General features: G+C 45.8%; 1 protein-coding gene across 1 annotated transcript in view; it reads left to right on the plus strand.

Moving 5' to 3' along the window:
- The first annotated feature begins 3,636 nt into the window (after positions 1 to 3,636).
- etfa (electron transfer flavoprotein subunit alpha) overlaps positions 3,637 to 19,111 on the plus strand; it is a 58,277-nt gene continuing 42,802 nt past the window's right edge. Inside the window, exons 1-4 of the mRNA XM_070865009.1 lie at positions 3,637 to 3,738; positions 15,130 to 15,279; positions 16,473 to 16,554; positions 18,524 to 18,606. Coding sequence (XP_070721110.1) covers positions 3,697 to 3,738; positions 15,130 to 15,279; positions 16,473 to 16,554; positions 18,524 to 18,606 — 357 coding nt within the window. The 5' untranslated portion in view covers positions 3,637 to 3,696. The remainder of the gene's footprint in view (positions 3,739 to 15,129; positions 15,280 to 16,472; positions 16,555 to 18,523; positions 18,607 to 19,111) is intronic.

A 19,111-nucleotide genomic window follows, 5' to 3' on the forward strand; every position in this document is an offset into this window, starting at 1 on the left:
CTTGTGGGAGCTTGTTTGTGTGCAAATTGGCTGCCATGTTTCTCACATTACATCAGTGACTACACTCTAAAAGTACTTCATTGGCTGTAAAGCACTTTGAGACGTCCGGTGGTTGTGAAAGGCGCTATAGAAATGGACGTCTTCCTTTTCTTTATGAGTGTGCACATATATGCAGAACTGACAACATCAGGAAGGTGAGATTTATGATCACAGAGAGAGACAGAGAGATACTAAAGGCATTTAAACATATGGAGCTGGGTTCTTTCAGAGGTGTCAACATCAGGGAAATGTTAGGAGTGACATTTACGATTAGTTATAGGGACACAATTTGCAAACCCATTTAAAGATATGGAGCTTTGTTTGTGAAATACATCAAAAGATATCACATTTTGAGAGCAAATTGATTGATTACCACTCCTATAGTGTGATGTTTGGCAGGTCTGGTTTTATTTTTCAGAGTGAGATGGACGAGGACAGGTTACATTTAGAAACCAAAATGAATGAGGATTGATTTAAAAAAGAATCTTCTATTGAAAAACTCCAGGTGAAGGATCATCGTGCAGAACACCACCAAAGCTGTGAATAGTAAGAACAGATGGGATAAATCATGAAATCATTAGGTTGAAGCAAGTAAGAGCTTGGAGCCTGTAGATTGTAGCAGGAAGGAAAGACATGTGTATCATAAGGTAGAATAATGTATATCATATCTTTCCTAATGAGAGAAGACATCTATTTGGCTTTGAACTAAACAGTGCTATTTTTATATGACTTGTCTGGAGACTTCTATAATGTAAATTGTAAGGATTTTCCAATTATGTTCTACACTCTATAACTCCATCGATGACCGATGGCGAAATGCTTGAAAGAACTTACGACATATGGAATGGATTCCTTATAGAGGATCCCGCAGTACAACATAAAGGATCAAACAGTGGACAACCATCAATCGCCTCAGAACCGGTCATGTTCAATGCTGCCACCTTCTCCATAGATGGAAGATTAAAGCATCCCCATCATATGACAGTGGAGCTTCTAATCAGACCCTGGAGCACATCATTGAGCACTGCCCTCATAGGAAAATTGCAGGTAGCGTAAGATATCCATGCTGTTACACCGGAAGCTTTGGCCTGGATATCCGACTTAGATATTGACATTTGATTTGCTTTGCTATGACCAAACAAAAGCATAAGACCCCATAATCCACATTCATTAGTTATTAAGGTTGGTAAAGTTAGCTAAGAACTTCCATCATTAGAAAAGCAAGCATCAGAATTCGAGTAACCGCATGAACAGTTTTGGACCTGCCCTATAATGTAACGTTTATGTATGGGTAAATGTGCAGAACTTCTATTGCATGGAGGTTTTTGTGAGGGTCAAGACTCAACCGAACCATTGATGTATCAATTCATTCAGGGACTGCTGTATGGTTCCAGAACCATTGTGAACTAGACAACCTTATATATGGTGTGAAGCATATCTGGGACTCTGAGATGCAGCACTCTGTACACTAAAATCTTGTGTGCCCGACAGTTTCCACGTTCAAATTTTCCCTTATTGGCCAAATCATTCCACCCATCTATGATCATTCTTGCATGCTGGCCAGCAAGTTGAGTGAGTATGCCCTGTATCTGTACCGTTGTGTTTGGTGTGTTTATGATAATGCAACTGATGAAGGAAAGGGAGAGGGAGAGGGGGAACAGAAAAAACACTTGCACGGGTGGCTCACAACTTGTAACTTACACGCTCAGCTGTACTGGCACTAAATTAAATGAAAGTTGTCACAAGCATTACATTTCTTACATTTGATGGTCCAATAAACTAAGGAATGAGGTAAGTGTATGTTACAAAATACCAATGACACTTAATAGGAATGATGTCCAAAAATGAGATAACCCTCCAAGTGAAGGTGGTTTTGAGTGAGATGCACTCAGTTTGGTTTAAAGATATAAATCTAGTTTAGTGTATCTTACTCTTAAAATTGAACATAGTTTATGGGGGCATGGGGGGGGGGGTGCGGGGGAGTGGTGTGGGCAGAGAAATGTTCGGGTTGTCTCAAAGACATTCAAAAATAACTTGTTTATGATTTCAGTGCATGTAGCAACCAGAATGAGTATTCTTCCAGTACATTTTAAAATAGAAAATGATGGGATGACACAGCAGATACGCCAGCATTTGAAAAAAGGAAAAACACACAGGTCAACGATTTGTGTAAGGACTCTTCATTGGAACTTAAATCATTAACAGATGCTGCTGGAACTGCTATCTTTTCCAGCATTTCTAGCTTTCTTTTTATTATTCTGTGTGTTTAAATGGGTTTGCAATCCGCCTCACTCTTTTTGGATCATAAATCTCAATCCTGCTGATAGCCCAGTGCATTTTTTTGTTGTAAGTCATCTTTTTTATTAATCCACTCAGGTTAGTTTACGAAAGCCAAGGACAGATCACAATGACATTCTACAAACCTAAAGTTACAAATTAGTGTAAAATGTTGTAAAAAAGGAACAAATTCCAGTGCAAGAAGTGGTGTGATGGACAGATGTGCTGGACAGGTATGCAGGGCAGGAGTGGTGGAAGGTATGCAGCATAGATGTGCCGGACAAGTGTGAATAACAGATATGTAGGACAAGTATGCAGAGCCGGTGTACAGGGCAGGTATGCAGGACAGGTGTGCTGGACAGATATGCAGGACAGGTGTGCTGGACAGATATGCAAGACAGGTATGCAGGGCAGGTGTGCTGGACAGGTATGCAGGGCAGAAGTGCTGGACAAGTATGCAGCACAGATGTGCTGGGCAAGTGTGTATAATAGGTATATAGGACAAGTATACAGAGCCGGTGTGCAGGACAGATATGCAGGACAGTTGTGCTGGACAGGTATGCAGGACAGGCGTGCTGGACAGGTATGCAGGGCAGAAATGCGGGGCAAGTATGCAGCACAGATGTGCTGAGCAAGTGTGCTGGACAGGTGTGCTGGACAGATGTGCTGGACAGGTATGCAGGGCAGGAGTGCTGGACAAGTTTGTAGAACAGGTATGTAGGACAAGTATACAGAGCAGGTGTGCAAGGCAGGTGTACAGGACAGGTGTGCATGAAGTGATGTGCAGGATAAGTGTGCAGCACAGTTGTACAGGACAGGTGTACAGGACAAGTGTGCTAGACAGGTGTACAGGACAGGACAGGTGTGCTGGACAGGTGTACAGGATAGTTGTACAGGATAGGTGTGCAGGATAAGTGTGCAGCACAGGTGTACAGGACAGGTGTGCTAGACAGGTGTACAAGAGAGGTGTACAGGACAGGGCAGGTGTACAGGACAGGTGTACAGGACAGGTGTGCTAGACAGGTGTACAGGACAGGACAGGTGTGCTGGACAGGTGTACAGGATAGTTGTACAGGATAGGTGTGCAGGATAAGTGTGCAGCACAGGTGTACAGGACAGGTGTGCTAGACAGGTGTACAAGAGAGGTGTACAGGACAGGGCAGGTGTACAGGACAGGTGTACAGGAGAGGGCAGGTATGCAGGACAGTTGTACAGGACAGGACAGATATGTTTGACAGGTGCGCTGACCCGGACTGCTCGCGGACAGTGCCAATAAAGTTGCGTTGTGGGGGGCGGAGCCGGAGCGAACCAATCGGAGCACTCTCGCGGTGCGCGGGCGGGCGGAGCTCTCGCGGGATCAGCCGGTGAGAGGGGTGGAAGATGCTGCGGGTGTGCGCCCGGCGGACAGGCCCGGCCTCGGCGGTGAGTGAGTGAGTGAGAGGGCCGGGAGGGTGGCTCCGAGGCCCGGGGTTGAGCCCGGCCGGGGAGGCCTGAGCCCGGCCTGGGGCTGACACGGTGCGGTGCCCCAGTGGCTGTGTCCCTGGGCCAGTAACCCAGAGGCCGTGTCCCTGGGCCAGTAACCCAGAGGCCGTGTCCCTGGGCCAGTAACCCAGAGGCCTGCACTGATGATCCGGGGACCCGAGTTCAAGTCCCACCCCGGCAGCTGTGGGGATTTCAAATTCAGTTTATTAAATAAATCTAGAATTTAAAAACAATCCTAATGTAAAAACCCATCTGCTTCCCTAATGTCAGGACTGACATATGAAGAAAGACTGGATCGACTGGGCGTACATTCACTGAAATTTAGAAGAATGAGAGGGGATCACATAGAAACATATAAAATTCTGGCAGGATTGGACAGGTTAGATGCAGGAAGAATGTTCCCGATGTTGGGGAAGTCCAGAACCAGGGGTCACAGTCTAAGTATAAGGGATAAGCCATTTAGGACCGAGATGAGGAGAAACTTCTTCACTCAGAGAATTGTGAACCTGTGGAATTCTCTACCACAGAAAGTTGTTGAGGCCAGTTTGTTAGATATATTCAAAAGGGAGTTAGATGTGACCCTTACGGCTGAAGGGATCAAGGGGTATGGAGAGAAAGCAGGAAAGGGATACTGAGGTGAATGATCAGCCATGATATTGAATGGTGGTGCAGGCTCGAAGGGCCGAATGGTCAACTCCTGCACCTATTTTCTATGTCCTTTAGAGAAGGAAATCTGCTGTCCTTACCCAGTCTGCACCTCACCACCACCTTCTCAAGGGCAATTGGGGATGGGCAATAAAGGCCAGCCTTGCCAGCGATGTTCGCATACCAGGGACGAATAAACCCCCCCCCCCCCCCCAACTTGCGCCCTTTAATGGAATAAAATGTCCCGCGGCGCTTCGCAGGAGTGTTATCGAGCAAAATTTGACTCCTAAAGGGAAATTAGGGAAAGCTCATGGGTAGGTTTTAAGGAGCGTCGTCAAGAAGGGAAGAGAAAGACATAGAGGTTTAGGGAGGAAATTCCAGAGCTTAGGGCCCAGGCAGCTGAAGGCATGGCCGCCGATGGTGGAGCAATTGAAATCAAGGATGCGCAAGAGGCCAGAATTAGAGGAGTGCTGAGATCTCCTCTAGTTCTGCCCTCTTGAGCAGAGTGCAGCCCTCGGAGAGGGTGCAGAAAAGATCTAAATCGTACAGTGGGTACAGAAACAGAGAGACCTGAGGGTATATGTGCACAAATCATTGAAGATGGCAGGGCAGATTAAGAAAGCGGTTTAAAAAAAACATACAGGGTCCTGGGCTTTATACACAAGAGGCATAGAGTACAAAATCAAGGAAGTTTTGATGAAAGGCCTCAACTGGAGAATTGTGTCCAATTCTGGGAACCGCACTTTAGGAAGGATCCACGAGAATGGTTCCAGGAATGAACTTGCGGTGTGCCAATTGGCTGCTGCGTTTCCTACATTACAATGAGGACTACACTTCAAAAGTACTTCATTGTCTGTGAAGTGCTTTGGGACGTCCTCAGGTCACGACATGTGCTATATAAATTCAAGTGTTTTTTCTTTCAAAGCATGGCAGCCAATTTGCGCACAGCAAGCTCCCACAAACCGCAGTGTGATAATGATCAGATCATTTGTTTTAGTGATGTTAGTTGAGGCTTAAACATTGGCCCAGGACACCGGGGACACCAGCTCTTCTTCAAAAGAGCGCCGTGGGATCTTTTGCGTCCACCGGAGAGGGCGACCGGTTTAACACCTCATCCGAAAGACGGCACCTCTGAATGTGTCTTATCACGTCCCCAGGATGTGGTGTACAACCAATCTAACCTTTTTTGAATTGCAGTCACTGTTGTGAGCAAATGTGGCAACCATTTGTGCATAGGAAGATCCCACAAGTAGCAAACAAATAACAGTATAATCTTTTCTTTGGTTATGGGAAAATATTTTAAATCCATCTGATCAGGGACCTGCTCGAAGAAACGTCATCTCTGAAAATAAGTGCTCCTTACTAAAGTATAGGTGTAGAGTACGTGTTCAAGCACATAGTGATAGTTGAACTGTGAATCTTGCAACTCTTAATGTTTGAATCTATCATCTGAGCCAAGGTGCCAATGAAGAGTTGGGTTCAGGTGGAGATCATTCCTCAGTTTTATTGGGGTTTGCGAAGAGTCCTGTGCATGTTTACAGAGCACGAATCCGTGTGTAAACTTTATCTCACAATTAATGTTGAAGATGGTTCAATGAGTTCATAATTGTGCTCAGCCTAACTGGCTTGCTGAGCTTTTTATAAACCTGGCATCGCATTTCATCGGAATTCTGCTGCACATGATGTGGTGCCAAGCCCAGTGGAAACCCCTTCCTACATCACGGGGTTCAGTTAGGACCTGATTCCGGAGTTGTGCTATCAGTGTGTTTCGTGTTGCCTTGAATGTGGTGGTGTAACTTCAACTAAGCCCTTGTTCGTGTGTGTGTGTGTGCGCGTGTTTTGTATTTTAAACATTTTTCTAAATTCGCATGGCACCAGGATGCTTTATAGATTTCAGCAGATTGCGACGGTGGATTTGTGAATATTTCATGTGTCTGCACTGTGGGAGTATTTTTCTTCCCAATGGATTTGAGCAGAGTGTAATTTTCATGCCACATGTAGGAAATAATTACAGAAGTTGTCCTCCTAACTGTGCGTTGTCTGGAGTGAGCACTTTGAGATTCCTGATGCCTTTTGGCTTGTTGGTACCAAACTGCTAAGTCGGTCTTGTGAGAACGCTGTTAGCACTTGCTTGTGACAAGCTGGTCTACCTTACGAGATAGAGCACCAAGTCTCGTTTGCCCATCACTCCTGCCATGACCTACATTGCCTCCCCTTTAAGCAATGCCTCGATTTAAAAATTCTCATCCTTCTTTTCAAATCCCTTCATGGCCTCGCCCCTCCCCAGCTCTGCAATCTCCAGCCCTACAACCTTCCGAGATGTCTGCGCGCCTCTAATTCTGCCCTCTTGACCATCCCTGATTTTAATCGCTTCACCATTGACGGCTGTAACTTCAGTTGCCTCGGCCCTAAGCTCTGGAATTCCCTCCCTAAACATCTTTGCATCTCTCTCCTCCTTTAAGATGCTCCTTAAATCCTACTTCTTGCTTTTGGTCATCTGCCCCAATATCTCCTTATGTGGCTCGGTGTCACATTTTGTTCGAACGATCCTGTGCAGCACCGTGGGACTTTACTACATCAACGGTACTATATAAATGCAAGTTGTTGTTGCGATCCTGGATCACCTGTGCTGGCTTTTGGCTCCCGATTTTACAGACAAACGCAGGATGTCACAACTTGTCGGATCTGGTATACCTGATTCAGGATCCCCTCAGGTGAATTGTGCACCACAACGGAAGTGACACATCGCTCCAAACACTTTTCCGGACATGTGGATAAATAGGGAGTGTGGGGTGGGGGTGTTTGAACTTTTATTATGGTGAGCGTTGTATTGAATTGGTGGCAAATTGCCCTGTTTCCCACTTGTTTGAATCTGGAGTCACATGTCGGCCAGACCGGGTAAGGACCGCAGATTTCTTTCCCTAAAGGACATTAGTGAACCAGACGGGTTTTTACGACAATCCGGTAGTTACACGGTCACCATTATTGACACTAGCAATTTATTCCAGATTTATTTAATTAACTGAATTTAAATTCCCCAGGTGCCGTTGTGTGTGTACATGTACGCAGCAGGTAATTTTTCTCTCCTCTTCCCTTGTCCCTCTTCTTCCCCCCACCCCCCCCCATTCAAAATTGAGATCAAATCAAAAAAACCTTGACTGGTGACGTGGAGAGGAATATTGTCAATATTCCCAAGGTCGGAGTGAATCGAAGGAAAACAAGTGATGTCATTGCAAACCTATTGACTGGAATAAAGCTGGGGTTACATGGACAGATGTGCAGAGGTTTTGACTTATCACTTTTATAATCGTCATTGCAAATGTGAGAGACTCAATACGTTATTTGTTTGTGTAACATGAGTGTGGTAGCTCAGTGGTTACAGCACTGGGCCAGCAACCCAGGGGCTGAAAGTTTCAATTACTGACATGGCAAGTTGTAAAAATGACCAAAGGAACCTGATCATTTGTGGGATAACTCCAGTAAAACACGATCTTAAACTGCTGGATCGTTGCAAAAAAAGAAACCTCAACTGGTTCACTAATGTTCTTCAAAGAACAGAATCTACCAACATTACCTGCTCTGCCCACACAAGAGATTAGTGTGCAAAATTAAAGCACATGGTACTGAGGCTAATGTATTGACTTGGGTAGAGAACTGGTTGGCAGACAGGAAACAAAGAGTAGGAATAAACGGGTCCCTTTCAGAATGGCAGGCAGTGACTCGTGGGGTACCGCAAGGTTCAGTGCTGGGACCCCAACTATTTACAATATACATTAATGATTTAGACGAAGGAATTGAATGTAATATCTCCAAGTTTGCAGATGACACTAAGCTGGGTGGCAATGTGAGCTGTGAGGAGGATGCTAAGAGGGTGATTTGGGACAGGTTAGGTGAGTGGGCAAACGCATGGCAAATGCAGTATAATGTAGATAAAGGTGAGGTTATTCACTTGGTGGTAAAAACAGGAAGGCAGACTATTATCTGAATGGTGGCAGATTAGTAAAAGGGGAGGTGCAATGAGACCTGGGTGTCATGGTACATCAGTCATTGAAAGTTGGCATGCAGGTACAGCAGGCAGTGAAGAAGGCAAATGGCATGTTGATCTTCATAGCGAGAGGATTTGAGTATAGGAGCAGGGCGGTCTTACTACAGTTGTACAGGGCCTTGATGAGGCCACACTTTGAATATTGTGTACAGTTTTGGTCTCCTAATCTGAGGAAAGACATTCTTGCTATTGAGGGAGTGCAGCGAAGGTTCACCAGGCTGATTCCCGGGATAACAGAACTGACATATGAAGAAAGACTGGATCAACTAGGTTTATATTCAATTGAATTTAGAAGAATGAGAGGAATCTCATAGAAACAAATAAAATTCTGATGGGATTGGACTGGTTAGATGCAGGAAGAATGTTCCCAATGTTGGGGAAGTCCAGAACCAGGGGTCACAATCTAAGGATAAGGGGTAAGCCATTTAGGACCGAGATGAGGAGAAACTTCTTCACTCAGAGAGTTGTGAACTTGTGGAATTCTCTACCACAGAAAGTTGTTGAGGCCAGTCCGTTAGATATATTCAAAAGGGAGTTAGATGTGGCCCTTACGGCTAAAGGGATCAAGGGGTATGGAGAGAAAGCAGGAATGGGGTACTGAAGTTGCATGATCAACCATGATCATATTGAATGGTGGTGCAGGCTCGAAGGGCCGAATGGCCTACTCCACCTATTTTCTATGTTTCTATGACCTACATGTGACTCCAGTCGCACATTCTGAGGTAACTCTCGGGGTCTCTGAACTGGCCTTGGCAAGGCAACAAATATCTGAGAACGAATTTTTAAAAAAATCATGGATTAATGCTCAATTGTGGTGTTCATCAATTCCTATATCTGGAATAATACTTTCCAATTAAGCCTATAGATAACTGTAATTTATTTCTGTAAACTAGAGGTGATCCAAAACTCTGCTGTCCGTGTCCTAACTCGCACCAAGTCCCACTCGCCCATCACCCCCTGTGCTCGCTAACCTACATTGACTCCCGGGCAAGCAACGCCTCAATCTCAAAATTCTCATCCTTATTTTCAAATCCCTCCATGGCCTTGCCCCTCCTTATCTCTGTAATCTCCTCCAACCCCACAACCCCCCCCCCCCAAAGATATCTGCGCTCCTCTAATTCTGCCCTCTTGAGCATCCCTGATGGTAATCACTCAACCATTGGTGGCTGTGCCTTCTGCTGCCTACGCCTGAAGCTCTGGAACTCCCAGCCTAAACCTCTCTACCTCTCTTTTCTCCTTTAAAACGCTCCTTAAAACCTCCTACTTTGACTAAGTTGTTGGTCATCTGCCCTAATTTCTTCTTCTATGGCTTGGTGTCAGATTTTTTGTCGTAATACTCCTGTGAAGCGCAGGTACAGCAGGCAGTTAAGGAAGCAAATGGCATGTTGGCCCTCATAGCGAGAGGATTTGGGTATAGGAGCAGGAAGGTCTTGATGCAGTTGTACAGGGCCTTGGTGAGACCACACCTTGAGTATTGTGTGCAGTTTTGGTCTCCTAATCTGAGGAAGGACATTCTTGCTATTGAGGGAGTGCAGTGAAGGTTCACCAGACTGATTCCCGGGATGGCAGGACTGACATGAAGAAAGACTGAATCGACTAGGCTTATATTCACTGGAATTTAGAAGAATGAGAGGGGATCTCATAGAAGCATATAAAATTCTGACAGGATTGGACAGGTTAGATGCAGGAAGAATGTTCCCGATGTTGGGGAAGTCCAGAACCAGGGGTAAGGTCTCAGTCTAAGGATAAGGGGTAAGCCATATAGGACTGAGATGAGGAGAAACTTTTTCACCCAGAGAATTGTGAACCCTGTAGAATTCTCCACCACAGAAAGTTGTTGAGGCCAGGTCGTTGGATATATTCAAAAGGGAATTAGATGTGGCCCATATGGCTAAAGGGATCACTGGGTATGGAGAGAAGGCAGGAGTGGGGTACTGAAGTTGCATTTGATCAGCCATGATATTGAATGGTGGTGCAGGCTCGAAGGGCCGAATGCCCTACTCCTGCACCTATTTTCTATGTTTCACTACTTTAAAAGCGCTAGATAGATACAAGATTGAAAAAGGCCATGTATAAGGGCTTGCACTGCTCCCTGCATTTGATCGTGCAAAGGCCTTTGACACTGTCGACCGTGAGGGCTGAGGGAGCGTCCTCTTCCGTTTTGGATGTGCCCGAAAGTTTGTCAACATCCTTCGCCTGTTCCACGCTGACATGCAGGCTGTGATCCTTACCAACAGATCCATTGCAGACCCAATCCATGTCCGAACCGGGGTCAAACAGGGCTGCGTCATCGCTCCAACCCTCTTCTCAATCTTCCACGCTGCCATGCTCCACCTCACTGTCAACAAACTCCCCGCTGGAGTGGAACTAATCTACAGAACCAGTGGGAAGCTGTTTAGCCTACGCTGCCTCCAGGCCAGGTCCAAGATCACCCAAACATCTGTCGTTGAACTGCAGTACGCGGACGACGCCTGCGTCTGCACACATTCTGAGGCTGAACTCCAGGATATAGTCGATGTATTCACCAAGGCATATGAAAGCATGGGTCTCACGCTTAACTCCACCAGCCTGTCCTCACCGCACAGCACTACCCCGCAGTCATCAAAATTCACGGCTGGGCCCTCAACAATGTGGACCACCTCCCATACCTCGGGAGCCTCTTAGAAACAAAGGCAGATATTAATGCGGAGATTCAACATCGTGCGCCAGTGCAGCCTTTGGCCGCCTGAGGAAGAGAGTGTTCGAAGACCAGGCCCTCAAATCTACCACTAAGCTCATGGTCTACAGGGCTGTAGTAATACCCGCCCTCCTGTATGGATCAGAGGCATGGGCGATGTACAGAAGACTCAAGTCGCTGGCGATATATCACCAACGATGTCTCTGCAAGATCCTGCAAATCCCCTGGGAGGACAGACGCACCAACTTCAGTGTCCTCGCCCAGGCCAACATCCCCAGCATTGAAGCACTGACCACTCTCGATCAGCTTCGCTGGGGTGGCCACTTAGTTCGCATGCCAGACACGAGACTCCCCAAGCAATTGCTGTACGGGAGCTCCTTCATGGCAAACGAGCCAAAGGTGGGCAGTGGAAACGTTACCAGGACACCCTCAAAGCTTTCCTGGTAAAGTGTGACATCACCACTGACTCCTGGGAGACCCTGGCCGAAGACCGCCCGAGGTGGAGAAAGTACATCCGGGAGGGCGTTGAGCTCTTCGAATCTCAACGCTGCGAGCGTGAAGAGATCAGGAGCAGGCAGCGGAAGGAGCGTGCGGCAAATCAGTGCCACCCCCCTTCCCCCGACGAATATCTGTCCCACCTGTGACAGGGTCTGTGGCTCTCGTATTGGACTGTTCAGCCACCAAAGAACTCACTGTTGGAGTGGAGGCAAATCTTCCTCGATTCCGAGGGACTGCCTCTGATGATGATGATGATGATAAATACAAGTTGTTGTTGAGTGAAGCTCGCGGTAAACCGCCTCCAATTTTCCCCCACTTTTCGAGGGGCTGATTCATGTTGGGGAACCGGTCTGCAGATGTCAGTCGCCATCTAGTGATGGTATTTATGGGATGTGGCATAATTCTGGCATAAGCCTGTGGATTGTGGAGGCCCCGACCTGCATGAGAACACCAGCGGCAGGTCAGGGCCATAAAAGGAGCGGCCTCGGGAGCATTGTGGAGGCGTACTACTTCAGGGGAGCAGCGCGAGCTGGTGCAGGAGGACCATGGCAGCGAAGAGTGACGTCATCAAGGTCCAGGTCGGTGATTGGAGCGTGGGCAGGTACAGCAGGAGCGGCAAGAGACTAGTGGGACGTGATTGGGGCCCAAGGGAGGCGTGAGTTCGGAGCCAGAAGAGGCGAAGGCCCAGGGGCAGCACGGGTCAGCCCACACTGTGATAAGTGTGCGCACTAGGTCCATGCAGCAGAGCTAGTCTCCAGTCATCTTGGATAACCCTTGCCACTGGACCAAGCCCGTGTGGTGGCTGGTGTGCAACGGCCACACACATTTAAAAAACAAAAAAAAATCCACGCACAGGCATCTTCCACCCTTCAGGATGTAGTTCGGGACCTGGAATATTAGGTCCTTCATTGAAACACCTTAAACCCATCCTTTTTTGGCATGGGAGGGACTGCCTATGATGATGAGTATGGGATGTGTTCCAGAACAGCTCCACTACAAACATCTGACCAGTGAACTGCTCGAGACATGTCCGAGCTTGTGGACTGCAAGCTACAGGCCAGATACTTGGATTTGTCGAAGGCTGCCCAGAATGGGGGAGCTACCCTGCGATGTTTACTATAGTAGTCGTGACCTTTATGTTATGTTAAACCTTTTATAAATCACTGATTTGGCCTCACTGGAGTATTTCATCCAATTCTGGGCATCACCATTTTAGGAAGGATGTCAAAGCCTTGGCGAGGGTGCAGAGGAGATTTACTCGAACGACGCCACGGATGAGGGACTTCAGTTATGTGGAGAGATTGGGGAAGCTGGGATTGTTTTCCTTGGAGCAAAAAAGGTTAAAGGGAGATTTAATTGAGGTGTTCAAAATCATCAAAGATGGAGAAACTGCTTCGGCAACCAGAGGACGCAGCTTTAAGGTCATTGGCAAAAGAACCAGAGGTGAAAAGAGGAGAAATGTTTTAACGGAACGAGATGTTCTGATCAGGAATGCACTGTCTGAGGCTGGTGGAAGCAGTTCCAACATAACTTCCAAAAGGGAATTTGATATATACTTGGAACAGGCAAAATTTGCAGGACTATGGGGAAAGAGAGTGGGACTAATTGGATCACTCTTTCAAAAAGATGGCACAGGCACAATGGGCCGAATGGCCTCCTGTGCCACAATTCTAAGACATTCTCTGTTATGTATGCAGCATCTTGTAACCAGCATTCTACCGTCACCAGAGGGCGCATCTGTTGGAGTCCCAAGGGATCCTAGCATCCCTTGGGAGCACTGCACATAAGCAGGCCTCCCATGCTGTGCCAGCACTCTGGAGTCAGAATAAAGAGACTACGGTCACAATTACTCAAGTCTACAGTACTCAGTCACATTGCTTTATTTGAGACATAACAGTTTTGGCGGAGGAAGTCCTACTTGAGGTTCTCCACCACTGGACATAACACTATTTCTTAAACAAAACCTCAAATAACTTTATGCTGAGACCATTTGCTTTGATCAGCCATGATCTTATTGAATGGTGGTGCAGACTCGAATGGCCTACTCCTGCACCTATTTTCTATGTTTCTATTTAAAAATGGGGAATTCTATCCCTAGATTATCCAGCTCCCTTTGTTACTTTTGCTGTGCTTTCACATGCTGTTGTGAGATAGTGATGGACTGCAGACTCCCAGAATCAAATTGCATCATTTGAACTGATGTTAATGTATCATGTGATTTTTGAATTGCAGTAATATAGTATTTAGGCAATTGCATGTTACGGGATAATAGCACACTATGTTTGAATTGAGAAACAATATAACATCAGCTCATTATCAGAAAATGCCCAAGTAATTAACTTGCAGGTTATTTCACAAGTCTGCAGTAATGATGCTGCAGTCATTCATCATTTTGCCTGAACGTCCTTGTGGATTAACAATACTTGAGACTTGGTGTTGGCAATGACATCAACTATTGGCTCAACACACTGAAACTTGATGTTGGCAATGAGAGCTAGTGTTTGCTCGAATACTGACCTTGAGCTTTTTGCATCACGGATGAGACGTTAAACGAGGCTCCGTCTGCTCGCTCAGGTGGACGTAAAAGATCCTACGGCACTGTTTTGAAAAAATGTAGAGGGGTTCGTCCCGGTGTTCTGGCCAATATTTATCCCGTAACCGAAAGACGGTACCTCCGACAGTGCAGCGCTCTCTCAGCACTGCGCTGGGAGGGTCAGCCTAGATTTTGTGCTCAAGACTCTGGTGTGGGGCTCGAACCCACAGTCTCCTGACTGAGCCACAGCAGATGGTTGCAGGTCTGTCACTGGTGGGAACAATTTGAGGTGACTAATTAAATGTCACATGGGAATATCATTCAACTTTAATATGTGTTAACTTAATTGCCTATTTTTCTGCCTCCATACAGTCCGAAGTTCTTCATCTTACACCTCGGCTATATGAAAAAATTGCATAGGATATACAACACAGAAACAGGCCATTTGACCCAACCAGTCCATGCTGGCATTTATGCTCCACTCAAGCCTCCTCCCGTCTTTCCTCATCGGGCTCTATCAGTGTAACCCTCTATTCCCTCCTCCCTCATATACTTATCTAGCCTCCCTTTAAATGCATCTATATTACTCGCCTCAACCACTCCCTGCAGTAGCGAGTTCCACATTCTCACCATTCTCTGGATAAAGAGGTTTCTGCTGAATTCCCTAATTGATTTCTTGATAACTATCTTATATTGATGGCCTCTAGTTTTGTTCTCTCTAAATCTCTGTATCAAAATGTTTCATGATTTTAAAGACCCCTATTAGGTCACCCCTCAGTTTTCTCTCCAAGAGAAAAGAGACCCAGCCGTAGATCATGAATTTCATTCTTCACTTTCAATATCTAACCATGCAGGATTTTTTTTTTTAAGTTAAGAAATATAAAGAAACAGAAGTGACAAGAGTTTGTAAGACATTCTTTTCTTCTTTTGCAGGCCTGCTACCTGCAACGATTTCAGAGCACCCTCGTACTAGCAGAGCACAATAACGAGAAGCTGTCTTCCATTACCCTCAATGCCATCACAGCCGCCAAACAGCTGGGCAGCGATGTATGCTGCTTGGTTGCCGGCACAAACTGTGGCAAGGTAAGACGTGCTTGCCGGAATGTATTTGCATATGATTCCAAGATTCTTGCAGTTTAAAATCACTGTTGTATTATACACCGTACCGCTAGGACTTTATTGACCCCAACAACAACTTGAGTTTATATCGCGCCGTTTACATAGTAAAACGTCCTAAGGCGCTTCACATGAGTTAGGGGGCACGGTCTAAAAATTAGAGCCAGATCTTTCAGGAGTGAAATTAGGAAACACTTCTACACACAAAGGGTTGTAGAAGTTTGCTTTGGGAGTCTCGTGTCTGGCATGCGAACTATGTGGCCTGCCCAGCGGAGCTGATCAAGTGTGGTCAGTGCTTCAATGCTGGGGATGTTGGCCTGGCCCAAAGCAAGCGCTCTACTCGGAACTCGTCCACGGCAAACAAGCCAAAGGTGGCAGAGGAAACGTTACAAGGACACCCTCAAAGCCTCCTTGATAAAGTGCGACATCCCCACTGACACCTGGGAGTCCCTGGTCATAGACAGCCCTAAGTGGAGGAAGTGCATTCGGGAGGGCGCTGAGCTCCTTGAGTATCGTTGCCGAGAGCATGCAGAAATCAAGCGCAGGCAACGGAAAGAGCGTGCGGCAAACCAGGCTCCCTGCCCACCCCTTCCCACCTGTGACAGAGACTGGTTCTCATATTGGACTGTACAACCATCTAAGAACTCATGCTAAGAGTGGAAGCAAGTCTTCCTCGATTCCGAGGGACTGCCAATAATGATGATGATGATGTAGAAGTTTGGAACTCACTTCCGCCAACAGCAATTGACGCTGGGTCAATTCATTTTAAATCGGAAATTGATAGATTTTTGTTAACTAAAGGTATTAAGGGATATGGGGCAAAGGCGGGTATATGGAGTTAGATCGCAGATCAGCCATGATGTCATTGAATGGCTGAACAGGCTCGAGGGGCTGAATGGCCTCCTCCTGTTCCTATGTAATCAAACCAAAAAATTGACACTGAGCCAAAGAAGGTGAAATTAGGATAGGTGACCAAAAGCTTGGTCAAAGGGGTAGGTTTTAAGGAGTGTCTTAAAGGAGGAGGGATTGGGGAGAGTATTTATATACCACAGTGTTGCTCTTATTATGACCCAGGGATTGTTTGCATGAGTTTCTGTTGCCGATCCTGCCTCATCTCTCTGGGCCTCCGTTCAAACCTGATGGTTGCTTATTGGTTACAGGTAGTAGAAGAGATCAGTAAAGTGCAAGGTGTGAAGAAGATTCTCGTGGCCCAAAATGACATATTCAAAGGTTTTCTACCAGGTGGGCATGGATATTACAATAGCGTTTGATTTAAAAAAAAAAAAATGAGTTGCATAAATGTGAAGAAATCTACTGACTGTGTCCTCAGTGATTTGGGGACATATTCTCAGAATCTTGAAGCATAATGAAAAGATGAATTTTTTTTTCGTTGTAAAACAAAATGGTTGCACTAGTTCAACATTCCACATATAGAATATCTTGCAGAATAGTGCTACTTTTTAATTGTACTTGGGGCTCTAAGTTGGAAGGGATTAGTTGCAAAGCTGAACTGTTTTGTTTGTTGGAGGAAAGGGGGTTTGAGGGCCAGTACAGTCCAAGTCTTTAAAACTCTGATGTATATCTAAGAAACGGGCTATTTGGGGCTGCAAGTGTGTACCTAGAACATGCAGGTCTAAAATTCACCAGCTTCAAGACTGGAGATTACAAGAGGGTTTGTTTTAAACCACTTGTTTCTCTCTTCCCCCTCCCCCCACCCCTCCCCCCCCATTCTGGCCACTCAGTGATTAACCTGTAAAACAGAACACCCAGTTATTGCTGCACAGATTAACTCTTTCAAGAGAAAAGCTTAATCAGTGTTTGGTTGAGAATGAACGTGAAGGTTTTAGAGCTTAAGTTTAGACTAACGTGACTAATTCTCGATGTGATGTGCTGCTGCTGAGGTTAGAGGAGGGGTGTCAACGAGGTCTGAATGGTGGAACTGTGAGCGTATCCTAAAGTTTAGTTATAACCTTTAGTCGGGGTTAGTTATGAAGAAATTTATCCAGGAAATGAAGCATTTGGAGTTTCACATGCAGTGGTTGAGGTGAACAGCATCAATGCCTTTAAGCTAGATAAGTACACGAGGTGAAAGGAATAGAACGATAGAAGTAAAACCAGAGGCAATTAATATGGGATAGTCACCAAGAAATCAGATAGGGAGTTCAGAAGAAACTTCTTTACCCAGAGAGTGGTGAGAATGTGGAACTCGCTGCCACAGGGAGTGGTTGAGGCAAAATAGTATCGATGTATTTAAGTGAAGGCTGGAGAAGGGAAGAGAGTGTTATGCTGATAGAGTTAGATGAGGAAGGACGGGAGGCTCGAGTGGTAATAAACGCCGGCATGGACTGGTTGGGTCGAACGACCTGTTTGTGTGCTGTGTAACCCGATTTAATATGCAGCTAGGGTTAGACGAAGTATGGTGGGAGGAGTGGTGCTGGTGGAGGATAAACACCGGCATAGACCTGTTGGGGCGAGTGGTTGCATATTCTAACCACTCTCTGTGGTTGAGGTAGATTGTGCTCGGTCTTTAGAAGTTGCAGGCTTGAACAACCTCTTGTCATTGTGTTGCTTTCTCGTGATGTAAAATATTTGCACTGTGCCTGCATCACTAGCATGTGTTTTCCTGGTTTAAAAGAGCCTGCCTGAAGGTTATTATTGGATGTCATAACATGTAATGAATAACCGAGTGATGACGCATAGCGTGTGTTTTAAATATTTCCGAACGTGTGGTAATAAATCTGTCCACCATAGCTTTAGATAGTAGGTGGATGGCAAAGCTCCACAACAGTAGTGGAAGAAAGGATAGGAACCAAATAAATAGACTAGTAAGTTATTTAAGATGTGCCAGCCTCCAATTCTGCCTATATGACCATTTCTTGCTTCACATGATGGTACGTGATGCCCTCTGAGCATTATTATCTCAACGCTGCGAGCGTGAAGAGGTCAGGCGCAGGCAGCGGAAGGAGCATGTGGTAAATCAGTGCCACTCCCCCTTTCCCCCGACGAATATCTGTCCCACCTGTGACAGGGTCTGTGGCTCTCGTGTTGGACTGTTTAGCCGCCAAAGAACTCACTTTAGGAGTGGAAGCAAGTCTTCCTCGATTTTGAGGGACTGCCTATGATTGATTATCTTTCTGCTTTTCTGTGTAATAGGATGTTTTGTGTCTGGTCGTTTGTGTCCTTAATGTTCCTTTTCCTGTATCGTTCACAGAGGAGCTGACGCCACTGGTGCTTGCTACACAAAAGCAATTTAAATTCACACATATATGTGCAGGGGCGTCTGCCTTTGGAAAGGTGAGTTGAATGCTGTCGACGAGACGTTATATAGATTTTACAGCACAGAAACGGCCATTGGGCCCAACACGTCTATGCTGGTGTTTATTCTCCACACGAGCCTCCTCCCACCTTACTTCATCCCATTCTTATCAGTATATCCTTTTATTCCTTTCTCGTGTTTATCTAGCTTCTCCTTAAATGCATCTTTGCTATTCGTTTCAACCACTCCCTGTGGAAGTGAGTTCCACATTCTGTCCACTGGGTGAGGTATCAGGCAGTACTTTTAAAACCTCTTCATTCTACTCAGAATTTCAATTCAAACTACTTTGTCAGCGAAGCACTATAATATACACTTTAGACAATATTTTGTTTTGTGTGGGAATAAATTGAATTACTCTTAATTGTGCCTGGAGAAATACTCCTTCCGAAGTTTATAAAAAAAAATCCTTGCTGCCTAAAAACTGGTCTACTTACCAGAAAGTCTGGTTTTCTGATGTTAGGGCCAAAATCAGGCACATAATAC

This window comes from Pristiophorus japonicus, chromosome 21 (genome assembly GCF_044704955.1).
Source record: "Pristiophorus japonicus isolate sPriJap1 chromosome 21, sPriJap1.hap1, whole genome shotgun sequence".
NCBI classification, from domain to species: domain Eukaryota; kingdom Metazoa; phylum Chordata; class Chondrichthyes; family Pristiophoridae; genus Pristiophorus; species Pristiophorus japonicus.